Source organism: Perognathus longimembris, chromosome 15 (genome assembly GCF_023159225.1).
Source record: "Perognathus longimembris pacificus isolate PPM17 chromosome 15, ASM2315922v1, whole genome shotgun sequence".
Taxonomy (NCBI): Eukaryota; Metazoa; Chordata; class Mammalia; order Rodentia; family Heteromyidae; genus Perognathus; species Perognathus longimembris.
The window spans coordinates 30684505-30698354 of record NC_063175.1 but is presented as its reverse complement, the minus strand read 5'-3'; the positions used below and the strand labels follow the sequence as shown (position 1 = coordinate 30698354).

Genomic DNA, 13850 nt, shown 5'->3' with positions numbered 1-13850 from the left:
AATTCTTATCTCCAAATAACCACCAGAAAACCACAAGTGATGCTGTGGCTCAAAGTGGTAGAGCACTAGCAAAAATGAGCTCAGGGACAGTGCCCAGGCCCTGATTACAAGCCCTACAATGACAAAAAAAAAGTCCCAGGAATACATCAGGAATGCTCTCTTGAACCAAGCTAGGAACTGGGACCAAGTTAGTTCCTTAAGATTTTTGCTCACAGGTTAAGGATACACAGGACTCCCTGTACTCTCTTGTCAACTCTATCTCAAAATTTTTAATTGTGCACATAAGGATTACATCAATGCTGAGAAATAATACTTCCATGGACAGTAATGTTTGTGCCTACCCAGGAAACCTGTATGGGGAAGGCTCAAGGTCCCACATTCTCAGTTAATGCAGCCCCCATCAAATGGGCAGACATGTTGGTATAGTATTCAAACAGAACTGTTCTGTATACCTAACTCACATCTGTGTAAAAGAGACCTGTGTAAATTAAATACCATACAAAACTCTGCTCTTCCATGGCCTGGAGATTGAACCCAGGGCTTTGTATATCTTAGGTAAGAGCTCTACACTGACCTCCGCAGGTCACCAGTGGTTCACACCTGTCACGTGCTACTTATGAAGCTGAAATCTGAGGAACATGTTTCAGAGTTAGCCAGGGCAGTAAAATCCTTGAGACTCTCATCTCTAAATTAACCACCCAATATTGTAAATATGTTTGTCTGATTTAGGGAAGGCAAGGGGAACATCAAAATGGTGAGACAAAGGGTAAAAGGTAAACCAATGCAACAGCAATATTTACAAGACAATATGTTGTAAACTAACTGTATAACTGGAGGGGGGACTGGGGAAGAAAGAAAGTGGGAGAAAAATGAGGGAGGAGGTAATGAGTTTGACAAGAAATGTACTCACTACCTTACATATGTAACTATAACCCCTCTGTACATTACCGTGTCAATAACATTTAAAATGAAATAACCACCCAAAAGCCAGAAGTGGAGCTTTAGTTCAAGGAGTAGAGTTCCAGCCTTGAGCAAATAAAGCTAATGGAGCATGCTCAGGCCCTCAGAGTTCAACAACCCTTCCCACGAAGAATTAACAGTTCCATGTAATCAGGTTACTGAATCTATAAGACTATTGCATTGATAGTAAGATATTTTACTCTTCAAGAGCTCTCTTGGGTAGAGAAAATAATGATCAAGACAATAGAAAGTAAAAAAAACTGGATAGAAAGAAAATAAGATGGAGTCAAGAACAAGGTGAAGATCTTAATGGTAGCCATTAACTTTGGTATGTACAGCAAATTACTCACTACTAAGAATTACACAGCCCTGTTATCAGTATAGTTCTGGTGTCAAGACTACATTATGTCACATGTTGCAATCATGCTTACCTTTCTCTCACGGCTCTCTGAAAGTTTTTGGAAAACATCTTGGCTTCGTTGCCCAGTTTTTTGGTCAATGCAAATCATCTGGCATCTGTGACAAGGCCCCACCACCTGGCAGGTGAGAATGAAAAAAGCAGCAGCATCACAAAAGTGACTAGAACCTCACACTTTGCACAGACGAATCACACAGATATATCCAATACCTCAAGCCTAAAAGTGGTCCTTCTTCCCAGTGCATGCTGGGAAGATCTGCAAGGGTTTGTCAGCTGCAGAGTTAGTGGGTAGACTCTATAGAGAAAAAAGAGTGGGTGACAAGCTCAACAGTTCTCAGGAAATGAGAGGAATCTGAGGAAGGACAGCACTCAGAGACAGAGAGGACAAACTGGCAAAAGAGAGGCCACCAATGAGCCAGGACTGGACCACTATGAAAAAGTCATCAGAAAGAACCTTCAGGAGAATGATGGAAGGGGTGACACTGATCACAAGATACACTGTACTCATAATCTGACTCACTGAACTGAAACCTTTTTGTACAACTACTGAAAAATAAGAATATCAATAACTTTTTTAGAAGGAAAGAACTTTCATGGGGCCATGTCCTTTGACCAGTAGCTTCATGAGTAGGACTTTAACTAAGCAAGGAACCAGAAGTACACACAGGTTTATCCTCGCATTATTAATAGCACCTTAAACATCTTACAGCATAGTGCCTAAGCAAACCACGCTATGTGATAAACACCATGCAGACATTCAAATTAACCACACAGCCAATTACTGATGACTTGGGCCTCTAATCTTAGCTACTCAGGATCTGAGGATTGCGGTTTAATGCCAGCCAGGCAAAAAGAAGTCTGTGAGACTCTTCTTGTCACTTAACCAGCAAAAATCTAGAGGTGGAGCTGTGGTACCAGTGAGAGAACACCAGCCTTAAGCAAAAAAAAAAAAGTCACGAGAGAACATAAAGGCCTCATTCAAACCCCAGCTCTGGTACCTGGTACCAAGAAATAAGTAAATAACCACACACACCAAAATTCATCTACAAAGGCCTTTAAAAAATGTAGAAATTCTTGTTTTTCTAATTTAAGTAAGCAGGAGATAAAATTATAGACATGTTTTGTCTATAAATATATGTATATATCCTTATATATCTATATACAAATGGATTTATAAAGTGTCAGATGTACACATTCCTACATATCACATAAACACAATACCTAAAACACATTAACAGCCAGGTGCCAGTGGCTTACACTTATAATCCTGTCTACTCAGAAGGATGAGATCTAATGATTCTTGGTTCAAAGCCAGCCAGGGCAGGAAAGTTTGTATGGCTCTTCTCTCTAATTAACCACCAATAAGCCGGAAATGAAGCTGTGGCTTAAGTGGTAGAAGTGGTAGAATGCTACTCTTTAGCAAAGAAGCTCAGGAACAGTGCCCAGGCCCTGAGTTCAAGATCCAGGACCAGCACAAAATTATTATTATTATTTCATTATTAAATGAAATGAAAGAAAAAATAAAGTAACAGCTGTTTGACACAGACATACACAGCAGAATGTCAATAATCAGTGGTCTGCTATGAGCTTTTATAGCAATAAAGCCTCATAAATGTTAAACGGGGAAGGGGAGTTAAATCTCATCAGTAATGAGATAATTCATTAATTCACACATAAAAGATGCAAAGGTACTTGATGTTTTGTTTTGAGACAGAGTCTAACTCTTCTTGTGTTGCCCAGGCTGGCACAGAACTCCTGGACTGAAGTGACCTTCCTTCCTCGGCCTCCTGAGTGGCTGCGACAACAGGCATGGGACTTTGGGCCCAGCTAGTGGATTTTCTTGAACAATTTTTCTCTTCTGCTCACTCATAGTTGAATAGAAATTGTACACTGAAATTAGAAACCCTTACCTGATCTGGCCGTGTCCTTGACTCGTTCCTGTCACTCTGGCTCAAAACATTTAAACAATGGAAATATAGACTCAAGCTTCCCAGGCCTCTTAAACAGTGAAGGATGCCATGATGGAGTTGTAGCAGGTTTGCTTGCGATGGCCAGGCAGACCGGTGACCTCTGCAGTCCTCATTTCCTCCTCCAGCAGCTTGGCTGGATTTAATGAGGATCCCAGACACTGGTCTAAGATGTCAAACCCAGGCCTGGCTCTCTGTCAGGCTCAAAAGTGGAAACTGAAGTTGGGCACCAGTGGCTTATACCTGTAAGCCTAGCTACTCAGGAGGCTGAGATCTAAGGATCACTGTTCAAAGCCAGCCCAGCCAGAAAAGTTCCCCTAAGACTCGGATCTCCAATTAACCACCATGAAACTAGAAGTGGTGCCATGGCTCAAAGTGGTAGAGCCCTAGCCTTGAGCAAAAAGAGGTTAAGGACAACACCCAGGCTCTGTGTTCAAGCCCAATAATAATAATAATAATAATAATAATAATAATAATATCATCCTCAAACTGGCAAAGAAGGGACGTTTTCCAGACTCTCTTCAAATACCAATAGAAAGAAGACAAGCTTCCTAAAACATCCCTTTTAAATATTTTTCTGGTACTTTGATTTACTGCTATCTTTTTTTTTCTTTTTTTTTTTTTTTTTTTTTTTTGGCCAGTCCTGGGCCTTGGACTCAGGGCCTGAGCACTGTCCCTGGCTTCTTCCCGCTTAAGGCTAGCACTCTGCCTCTTGAGCCACAGCGCCGCTTCTGGCCATTTTCTGTATATGTGGTGCTGGGGAATCGAACCTAGGGCCTCGTGTATCCGAGGCAGGCACTCTTGCCACTAGGCTATATCCCCAGCCCGATTTACTGCTATCTTAAACACTTATTTCCTAGCCCACATTGTTCATTGAAAAAGAAGTTAAAAGGAAGTTAAGTGACACAGAAATGCAGTGAATTAGAAGAGAGGATCCTGAGCAGTCGTCTCTCCTCTCCATCCCCACAGACAAGCTCACTGTGGAGCTGTGAGCCACCCCACACCGTGTGTGGTATGGAACCACACACAGCCAGACACCAGCTCCTGTGTGGACACACAGGGCACACAGACATCCTTCCACGCCAGAGTGTGACAGGCACGGCCACCTCAGCCTCCCACATGCAGCTTCTACTGTGGAGGGCCTGGCACTCCCAGGACATGGGATGTGTGCTTAACTCCTCTCCCTTGAAGCCACAGAACATGTTTCAGGTGCTTGGCTACCGTCCATCATCCAGCAGTTAAATTCTTAATTAATTAACAACTCTCTTTTCTACATGGAAGTTTTTAAGGATCAATGTCCACAAATAAAATTAAACCAACAGGCATACAAGTATTTATGACTGGATGATATCCAGACAAAGCTGCTTTCCAGAAGAGATGTGCCAGTCCTGCTTCACATGGAGAACTATCAAAATGTACTTTCTTTTTTTAGTGCTGGAGATTGAACTCAGAACCTGGGAGCTGACCCTGGGCTTTTTTGTTCAAAGCTAGTATTTTACCACTTGATCCACAGGTCAACTTCCAGCTTTTTTGCGGGTTAATTAGAGATAAGAGTCTCATAGACTTTCCTGCTGAAGATGGCTTTGAACCATGATCCTCAGATTTAAGCCTTCTGAGTAGGTAGGCATGAGACATCATTACCCAAACAAAATGTGCTTTCTGAAAGGCCCAGTTTTAACTATATTTTATACTACATAATGTCTGCCTAGGACTACATGGTATGAATGTAGCATAATTACACTTCTTGTATGCTATTATGTACATACTAAGATAATAATAGTAATAGTAATACTATAATATATAATATATAATAATAGTATAATATATAATATATAATAATAGTAATACTAATAGTAATAATAGAAGTAATTTGGTAGTATGTCTTTGTGCCCTCATATGCTCTGGAGCGGTAAGCAGTTTGTTCATAGTATGACTATGTGATGGATCACCTTCCAAGAAGGTGACCCCTGAATGGAGTCCCTGGAGCAACATGCCAAGCAGAATGGAAAAGCAAGGGCAAAGGCACTGAGGCAGGAAGGGTGGCTTGTTACACGGATAGAGAAATGATCAATATCAGAAGCAGAGTACCAAAGAAGCAATGAGCTGAGGGAGACCAGCAGGGTCCAATTTCTTGGGACTGTGTCAGCTACATTGTACCTTAAGAGTTCCTTCCTTTTCTCATGTAGTTGAAGCCCAAGGTGAAGATTTGCGAGCCCAAAGCCTGGAGAGAGATGGCACTGGAGACTTTATCTCTGACTGTCATTTCCTTCCCAGCCATCATCAAGAGTAGAAAGGAAGGAGGAAGGATGAGAGAGGAGCAGCCGTGGAGACCAAGGAACTCCACACTGCCACAAAGCACAGCAAGAGCCAGGAGGATGAGTGCTCATGGATACAGATATTCTAGTGAAGACTGGAGCCTGGACAGGCTGGGGCGCAGGTGCAGCACAAAGCCCTTGGGTCCGTGCGCAGGGCACGTGCTCTTTGTGTACAGGAAACAGCTGCTGCACCCTCACAGGGAAAAGGGGTGGAACTGTCCAGCCGGTGTCCGGAATGCTGAGATGTGGATCAGAAACAAAGGGTGGTGAAGGGAAAGCTTGAGGGTTGGATTCAATCAGCAAGGACTTCTCTTGAGGAAGAATTACAAATGTATTTGAAACTTACCTGGAAACGCAAAGAGCCAATTGAAACTTCTTCCCATCCCTCTTCTTCAAATGCCCTTGTTCCATTCAGGATAATATTGGCCCGGAAACGTGAGATGAGATCTTTCATGGGGAATTCTTCTTTTTTTCCATTCTCATCACTGTTTTAGACATACCAAGAACAGCACGAGAGGGGAGGATGACCGACAATAATTCAACATGTCTGCTATGTGACACCTAACTTTCTCAATTCTAGTCTGGCCCTGGATGGTCAAAACACATACCATGAGTGTCATTTATGGCTGTGAGACCATCAGTTAAGACACATCAAGAGCACAGAGAGAAGCCTACAAGAGGCAGGCAAAGGGTGAATAGTTCTTAGCTGCAGAAATGGAGGAGCTTGGAAACCAGGGGAAAGAGAGCAAGTGAGTGGATTTCTGATACCAATCACAGTTTCATGAAGTGGGATGTGTCGAGGCATTTAAAGAGCTCTCAACACACTGGATTACCAAGGGCCTACAGGGATCCAAAGACCATATGTTCTTTTGAATACTAAAACATCATTAAAAAAGATAGAAGATAATATCCTCCACTTCCATCCTATTTGCAGTTTAAACCAACATTTGATATTTTTGCCATTTTTGTTTTAAATTTTTGTACCCTTCCACAAAGTTCTACAAAAAGGATTCTGTACCTCCATGCTCCTCCCACCCCACCCTGAACATAGGTCTTCAGGGCCCCCCAACACACATATTGTATAGCAGTTGATTCTACAAATAGTGAAGAATGTGAGAATAGAGGAGATCTTCACTGGAGTTGACTAAGAGGGGGTACCATTCCTACTAGCTTCTGGAGCACATTCTCTACTAGCACCGTTATATGAGTGCATAAATCTGTAAACATTTTCACTGAATTGTATGCTTATGGTTTTGTACTTTGTGTGCTTAGTTTTGTTTTTGTGTCTCTTTTTGAGATAGTGTCTTCCTATGCAACTCAGGCTGTCCTAAAAATCTTGATCTCCTGCCTCTGCCTCCTAGGTATGAGAGTACAAACCATCACCACCAGCAATAGAGGTTTTTTTTGGGGGGTGGGAGCAGTACTGGGGATGAAACCCAGTATCCCATGCACCCTTGGCAAGTACTCTACTACCAAGTCAAAGCCCCAGACCCCTAAAATGTTTTAAACTTGTGAAGTCCAAGAGAATCCTTGAGCACTGTAGAATTTGTCCTGAAGACAAAACTAAAAAGTCACAAAGTTGAGGAAGCAGGGTTGTCAAGGTTATATCCCCACCCCTCCAAAATGGCCAAGGGTGTATGAACAGCCAGAGACCAGCATACGCAGGTATGGCTTTGCATAGAACTATGTGTAGCTCCCACAACCTACAAAGGTCACCATTTTCTCATCTGAAGTGAGAAGGTTAGCACTTTCTAGTCTCAAGTCCTTTAATTCTGAATTATGGGCTTCCTTTGTTATAGTAAAAGGGGAAGTTTTGTTTCTGGAGCTATTGTGGTTAGCATGTAAATGAGAGTCCATCAAATCAGCAAATAGAGCGTAGAGGAAGAAAGACAAAAAAAAACCCAAGCAGGTATCCTGGTGATCTGTGAATATGCTATTGGGCTCTATACCTCTTACCTTTGGTCACCTGCCCTACTTAGCAGCCTTAGTCTAAATCAGGTGGTGGGAAATGTTGCCCTCTCTTGATAGGAATTAGGGTTACAACAAGTCTGTCCCTCACATTCTATCTTTCCACATGAAGACCTCCAGGAAACAACAGACCTCCTTCTCCTGGTCTGGGTGTCTAGGAATGAGGCACCCTGGCTGAGTGCCAGTGCTCACACCTGTAATCCTAGCAACTCAGGAGGCTGAGATCTGAGGATTGTGGTTCAAAGCTAGTCTAGGCAGGAAGGTCAGGAAACGCTTACCTCCAATTAAGCACCAAAAAGCCAGAAATGAAGAAGTGCTCAAGCTCTGAGTTCAAGCCCCAGGACCAGCACAAAAATATTTTTAAAATAAAAAAGGAGGGTCCCATACTTAGCTATCTTGCAGCTGTTTTACAATTCTGCTCCCAAGAACAAGCTGACCTGTAGCAAGGAATATGACTGCATGCTTTTACAAATGACCACAAACCAGGATTACTACAAATAGCCCATCTTTGTCAGGTCTTGAGAAAATGCCTTTAGCCACAGTTAAGTGCTATATTTGTACATGTTTTCTAGAGTGTACAAACATGCATGGCACATGATAGTCACAGGAGACGCCAGGGTTGTACCCCTGGGCCATGAACTAAACATGAGGAGTTTGTGCCCATTGTGGCTCTGGCATAACAGCTGGATGATTCTCCCTAATAACCTGGGGCTTCAATTGCCTCTAAAGAGAAATAAGAGGGCTATTAGTCGAATTTGACCTTTCTGAAGTCAAAATGACCTCCTACTATCTGGGCCTTTGGAAGAGCACTGGACAAGAGTGAACAGATAGAGGTTATATGTCCCATCCCATAAAATAAAACTCACCTGCAATTAAACATTCCACCCAGTAAAATAAAACTTACTGCAATTAACTTTAAATGCTTTCCTACCCACTCTTTTTCAGCTGCAAATGACTGGATAATGACTGTATGAAGAAGGACATGGCTCTTAGGGGACAGTGGGAGAGTAGACAACAAAACTGGGTCAAGTGGGTGGCAATTCAATTTAAACAAAGTTAGAAAGTGGGATGCTTTAAAAAAAGCTAGGAATTCTCCATTAAGAATGTCAACAAGCTATCACTGTATCTCATCTGAGTACCCTGGATACTGTATATAATGGTATTAGAACTAGGGAAGTGAAAGGGAATATCAAAATCAAGAGACAAAGGATAAAAAGAAAAATGACTCCAAATCAATACTTGCAAAACCATTTGGTGTAAACCAACTGAACAACTCATGGGGGGTGAGGGAAAGGGGGAGGGAGGAATGAGGGAGGAGGTAACAAATAGTACCAGAAATGTACCCATGGCCTAACGTATGAAACTGTAACCCGTCTGTACATCACTTTGACAATAAATAAGTAATTTTTTTTTTTAAAAAAGGAATGTCAACAAGACTCAATGGAAGGTACTACAGTTTGGATCCAAAGTGTTCTCACAGGTCATGTGGAAAATGCTCAGCCCCAAGCATGGTGCTATCAGGAGGCAGGTGGAAACTTTAGAAGGCGGGGCCTGGTGGGTGGATTTACAGGTCATTAGGGGATGGCCTGAAGGAGATTGTGGGGCTCTATCTCTTCCTAATTTGTTGGTTTTTGTTGTTGTTCCTCCATCATGAGGTGAATAGTTGTGCTCCACCAAACACTCCTGCCATTTTGTGCCACAACAGACCCAAAAGAATGGGGTCAACTCAACACAGATTGAAATCTCTAAAACGGTGAGTCAAAATAAGCCACTTCATTTTCTAAGGTCTTTGTTACATTAATAATAAGCTGATTATTATGGCTTGAATGTGAAATATTCCCCCATCACCACAGACTCATATTTTGAACACCTAAATCCTAGCTAATCATACTACTTTGGGATGTTATAGAAAATTTAAGAGGTAGACTTAGCTGGAGGAAGTAGAGTCAGTGAGGGCAGGTCCTTAGGAGTATCTTGTCCCAGATCCCCTTTTCCCTTCCTTCCTTTTTTCCTTCCCTCCCTTCTCTTTCCTTCTCCCCACTCTCCCTTCCTCCCTCCTTTCCTCTACTCACTTCATATCTCTCTCTTTCCCTCTCTCTCTCTCTCCCTCTCTGTCATTCTCTCTTTCTCTCTCTCCTGGCTGCCATTACTGAGCTACTTAAGCTTCCTCACACCCTCTCCACCATGATAGACTGACACCTCTGACATCATGAGACCAAAAGAATATTTCCTCCTTTTAGTTTTCTCTTGGGTATCTTGTCACAAGTATGCAGAAGTAACTAATACATTGACTAGCACAGATGATAAAAAGATAAACCTCAGCAAGACTCACAGGAAGCAGGAGTTTTCTGAGTTCTCTGAGCCTCAGTTTCTCATCTGTTACTAAAGGGTCTGAATTCATTGACTCTTAGATCTTTCTTTTCCAGATGAGTGTCAGGCCAACTTCCAGGAGCAATGCTTATATCTGGAGCTTACCTGGTATTTAATTGCTTCTGAAGTTCCATAATACTTGATGTGTTTATCAGCAGATACTGGGCCTCATTCACCAGAGAAAGGGAGGCAGTGGTGCTGGACAACTGATCTGATAACCATGGAGCATTGAAAAGAACAGTTATTTCTTGGAACTTTGGTAAATCCTGTTACATGGACATGTATTTTAAGTTAGACACTACCTACAAAGGGTTAAAAATGACCCATTGGCAAAAGTAAAAATGTTCAAAAGGTCTCAGGAAACAGAAAGGAAAATGAGTTTCTAGGATACTCTGTCTAAAATAATCTAGAGAAACTAGCAATAAAATGCTGAAGTGAAAATAAATACTTGCAGGAAAGAAGGTAATTCTCAGAGGAGAAGAGGTTGGGGAAGGGAGTAATGGGTGCATATGCCTTTCCCCACACACAAGCAAGGCAAAGGGGCTTTGTCAGGACAAAAGGCCCAGGAAGAGTTTCTAAATCTAATAAGGACAAAAAAAATAGGATAATATAGAAACAAATAGTAGACATTTTTAAACCATTGACATGAAAGAAATTACTGAACTAAAATCTCAGATCCATTCAAAACTGCTGGCAGCTTACCACCAGTTTCATTTAACAGGCCCACCTTTACTGTCTTTCTCCAAGACAGTGATAGAAAGGGAAGGCGGGGCCGGCACCCACCAAGCATCTCCAAGACTAGGCCTGTGGACTTACAAGTACACAAAAATGTCCAAACCCTCCATCTCCAATTTATCCAATTTATCATCTTTGCTAAAATGACTCTGCCCCAGAAAGGGGGTAGGGTGAATGATACAATCTCAGCCTCTCCACAAAGGGCCTTTTCCCTGTCACAGAGCAAAGGCCACTGGTCTCTGAAGGCACCCTGCCTCTGGGGGCTGACAATCTCAAGGATGGCAAACAAAAGCCCTATTCAAACCCCAGAGCTGAGAAAATAAAAAGTCTGCCAAGCCTAGGCCAATGATCCCCCGTGGGTCAAATGGATTCCAGGTCTTTGCTAGCCACAAAACGGCAGAAGCTAATTAAATCGTCAAGTGACAGATGATGAAAGGCATTTTCATGTTAGATCCCTGTGCTCTGCTCACAGACCTTAGAAGAAAGATTTGTGTGACTGTCTATTAACCAAACTCCTTCTTTCCACAGCTCTTTCTCACTTCAACAAGATTTCTCAGGAGATAGAGATGTCAGGCACTGATAAGTTTGGCCATAGCGATGGTCATTCATGGGTATGAATAATCTAGGATCTCAGGAAAGGATTTCAACTATTATTTCCTATTTTAAAACTATTTTTACTCTTTACGTTTAATAATTATTTTCTTCTAAATGTATACTACACTTGTATTGCTTTGAGCAACTAGGTACTATTAACATTATAAGAACTCAGTCTGGCTGGGCACTGATGGCTCACACCTGTAATCCTAGCTATTCAGGAGGATGAGATCTATGGACTGCAGTTCAAAGCCAGCCCAAGGAAGAAAGTCTGAGACTCTAATCTCCAATTAATCACAGAAAAAGCCAGAAGTGGAAGTGTTTCTCAAGTGGTAGAGTGCTGGCCTTGAGCAAAAGGAACCAGGAAACAGCACCCAGGCCCAGAGCTCAAGCCTGAAGACTGATGGGGGGAAAAATGAGTCTGGAAGATATTCCTTAAACTTCAAACCTTTTTATGTATTTCACTCTATAGTTTCATTTTTAAGTATAAAAGGGTGATCAATAAAAGATTTCTAAGCATAAAATATATGCTTAAAAAATCCTATTGAGGAAGTGGAAAAGAAATACAATCAAAGAAGGAAAGGAAAAGGATAAAATCTTTTTTTTTTCTTTTTTGAGCCAGTAGTGAGGCTACTCGGGGCCAGGGTGCTATCCCTTTTTAATATGCTAGAAATCCCATATTTTGCAACTGTCTAAACTATTTTAATAGATAACTGAAAATTGTTGAAGAGGGCTCAGGATGTGGTGAATACAATCTTTAATAATCATTCTATTTTAAATACAGGCTCCCCAAAATGACTAAAGACTAGACAGGCCTAGATGGCCATTGTTCTGTACCCTAACTGGCATCCTTGAAGTGCAGTCAGAAGCTCACACCCTCTGATCCTGTATTGTGTCACAAGACCTCATCTGAAAAATAAAACTAAAGCAAGAAGGAGTAGGAGCATGGCTCAAGTGATAGGGTATTCCATAGCATGCATATGGTCCAGAGTTCAAACCCCAGTCTCTCTCTCTCTCTCTCTCTCACACACACACACACACACACACACACACACACACACACACACACCTCTGAATTACGCTTCTAAACACACAGAATTCTGAGGCAGAAGGTGTGAACAGAGGCGAGATGGCTTGCCTATACCCTCTTGGGCCTCCTTAAGGGGCTGCAAAGCCCACCTGTCACAAGTTCTGGGGCTACTCTAGCTCTTTCTGCAGAAGGCTGACCACCCCTACTTTCCACATACGAACCAGCCAGGACTCCATTCCTGTAAGAACCCCTGCCAAACGTGTACCTTTCCCATGTTTCTTCTTGGCATTTCGTTGGAAGTTTGAACTCTGTCTGATTAAATGACATGGACGGCCAAAAAACTTTGACAACCATTTTGAAATTTCTTCTCCACAGTCGTAAGTATTTACCCTGGATGGGGTGAAAAAGGAGGGTGAACTTCTTCATAGTACTTCTTTAAACAATTTAAGATGCAATTTAAAATGACAGAATACTACAGGAGACTCTGGCAGGAGGTGGCGAGAGCAGCTGGGAGATTTACAAGTAACAAGCAGACGTGTGCTGTCAGACCAGATAAAAAGCTTTGCAAACTCCTCCTAAGAGAGCTTGTTTTTTATTTATTGACACTGAGAAGTTTAGAATTTGAGGCTTCCCAGAGAGACCTTTTGTTTAAGAAGAATTTGTGTCTTTGGTGTTTTGCAGTGGGCCTGATTGAAACATTTTCTCTCCCAGCCAGATCATCATGGGCTGCCATGTCTGGCTTGAAAAATTAATTCTGTGCCAATAAGAGACTGCTAGAAGTACATTTACTAATTACATGTTTTAAAACTCCAGAATCCTCTGGAATCCTTTTATGTTATGTCTGTGGGCTTAAACTCTTATGTTCAAGACCTTATGTTCACCGGGCTGGCACGCTACCATTTGACCCATGCCTCCCGTTTTGCTTTTTTGCTAGTTGTTTTGGAATACTGCCTAAGCCTGGCCTCAAACTACTATCCTCCAGATCTCAGCCTCCAAAGTACCTAGGATTACAGATATGTACCATCAGCACCTAAGTCAGTGGCATCTACTTGTAATCTCAGCTGTTGAGTAGTGGCAATAGGAGGATCATAGTTGGAGGCCAGCCTGGACAAAAAGTGAAACCACTATCTCAACCAACAATCCAGACATGGTAGTATATACCTGTAATTATAGGTACAGGGAGAGCTAGATAAGAGGGTCAGTGTCTAAAGCCAACTCTGAGAAAAAACACACATGATTCTATACTAAATAAATAAACAAAGCAAAACAGAACTGGAGGCATGACTTAAACAGTAGAGTGCCCACCTTCTAAGAACAAGGCCCTGAGTTCAATCCCCAGTATTGGTGGTAGAATGGATTGGAAAAAAACTAATTTTTTGTTTTGTTTTTGTTTTTTGCCAGTCCTGGGGCTTGAACTCAGGGCTTGAACACTGTCTCTGGCTTCTTTTTGCTTAAGGTTAGCACTCTGCCACTTGAGCCACAGTGCCACTTCC

General features: G+C 42.0%; 1 protein-coding gene across 1 annotated transcript in view; it reads right to left on the bottom strand.

Moving 5' to 3' along the window:
- Mocos (molybdenum cofactor sulfurase) overlaps positions 1-13850 on the bottom strand; it is a 48981-nt gene that overhangs the window by 3732 nt on the left and 31399 nt on the right. Inside the window, exons 11-14 of the mRNA XM_048363662.1 lie at positions 12623-12747; positions 10104-10209; positions 6007-6145; positions 1392-1496 (exon numbers count right to left, since the gene is read on the bottom strand). Coding sequence (XP_048219619.1) covers positions 1392-1496; positions 6007-6145; positions 10104-10209; positions 12623-12747 — 475 coding nt within the window. The remainder of the gene's footprint in view (positions 1-1391; positions 1497-6006; positions 6146-10103; positions 10210-12622; positions 12748-13850) is intronic.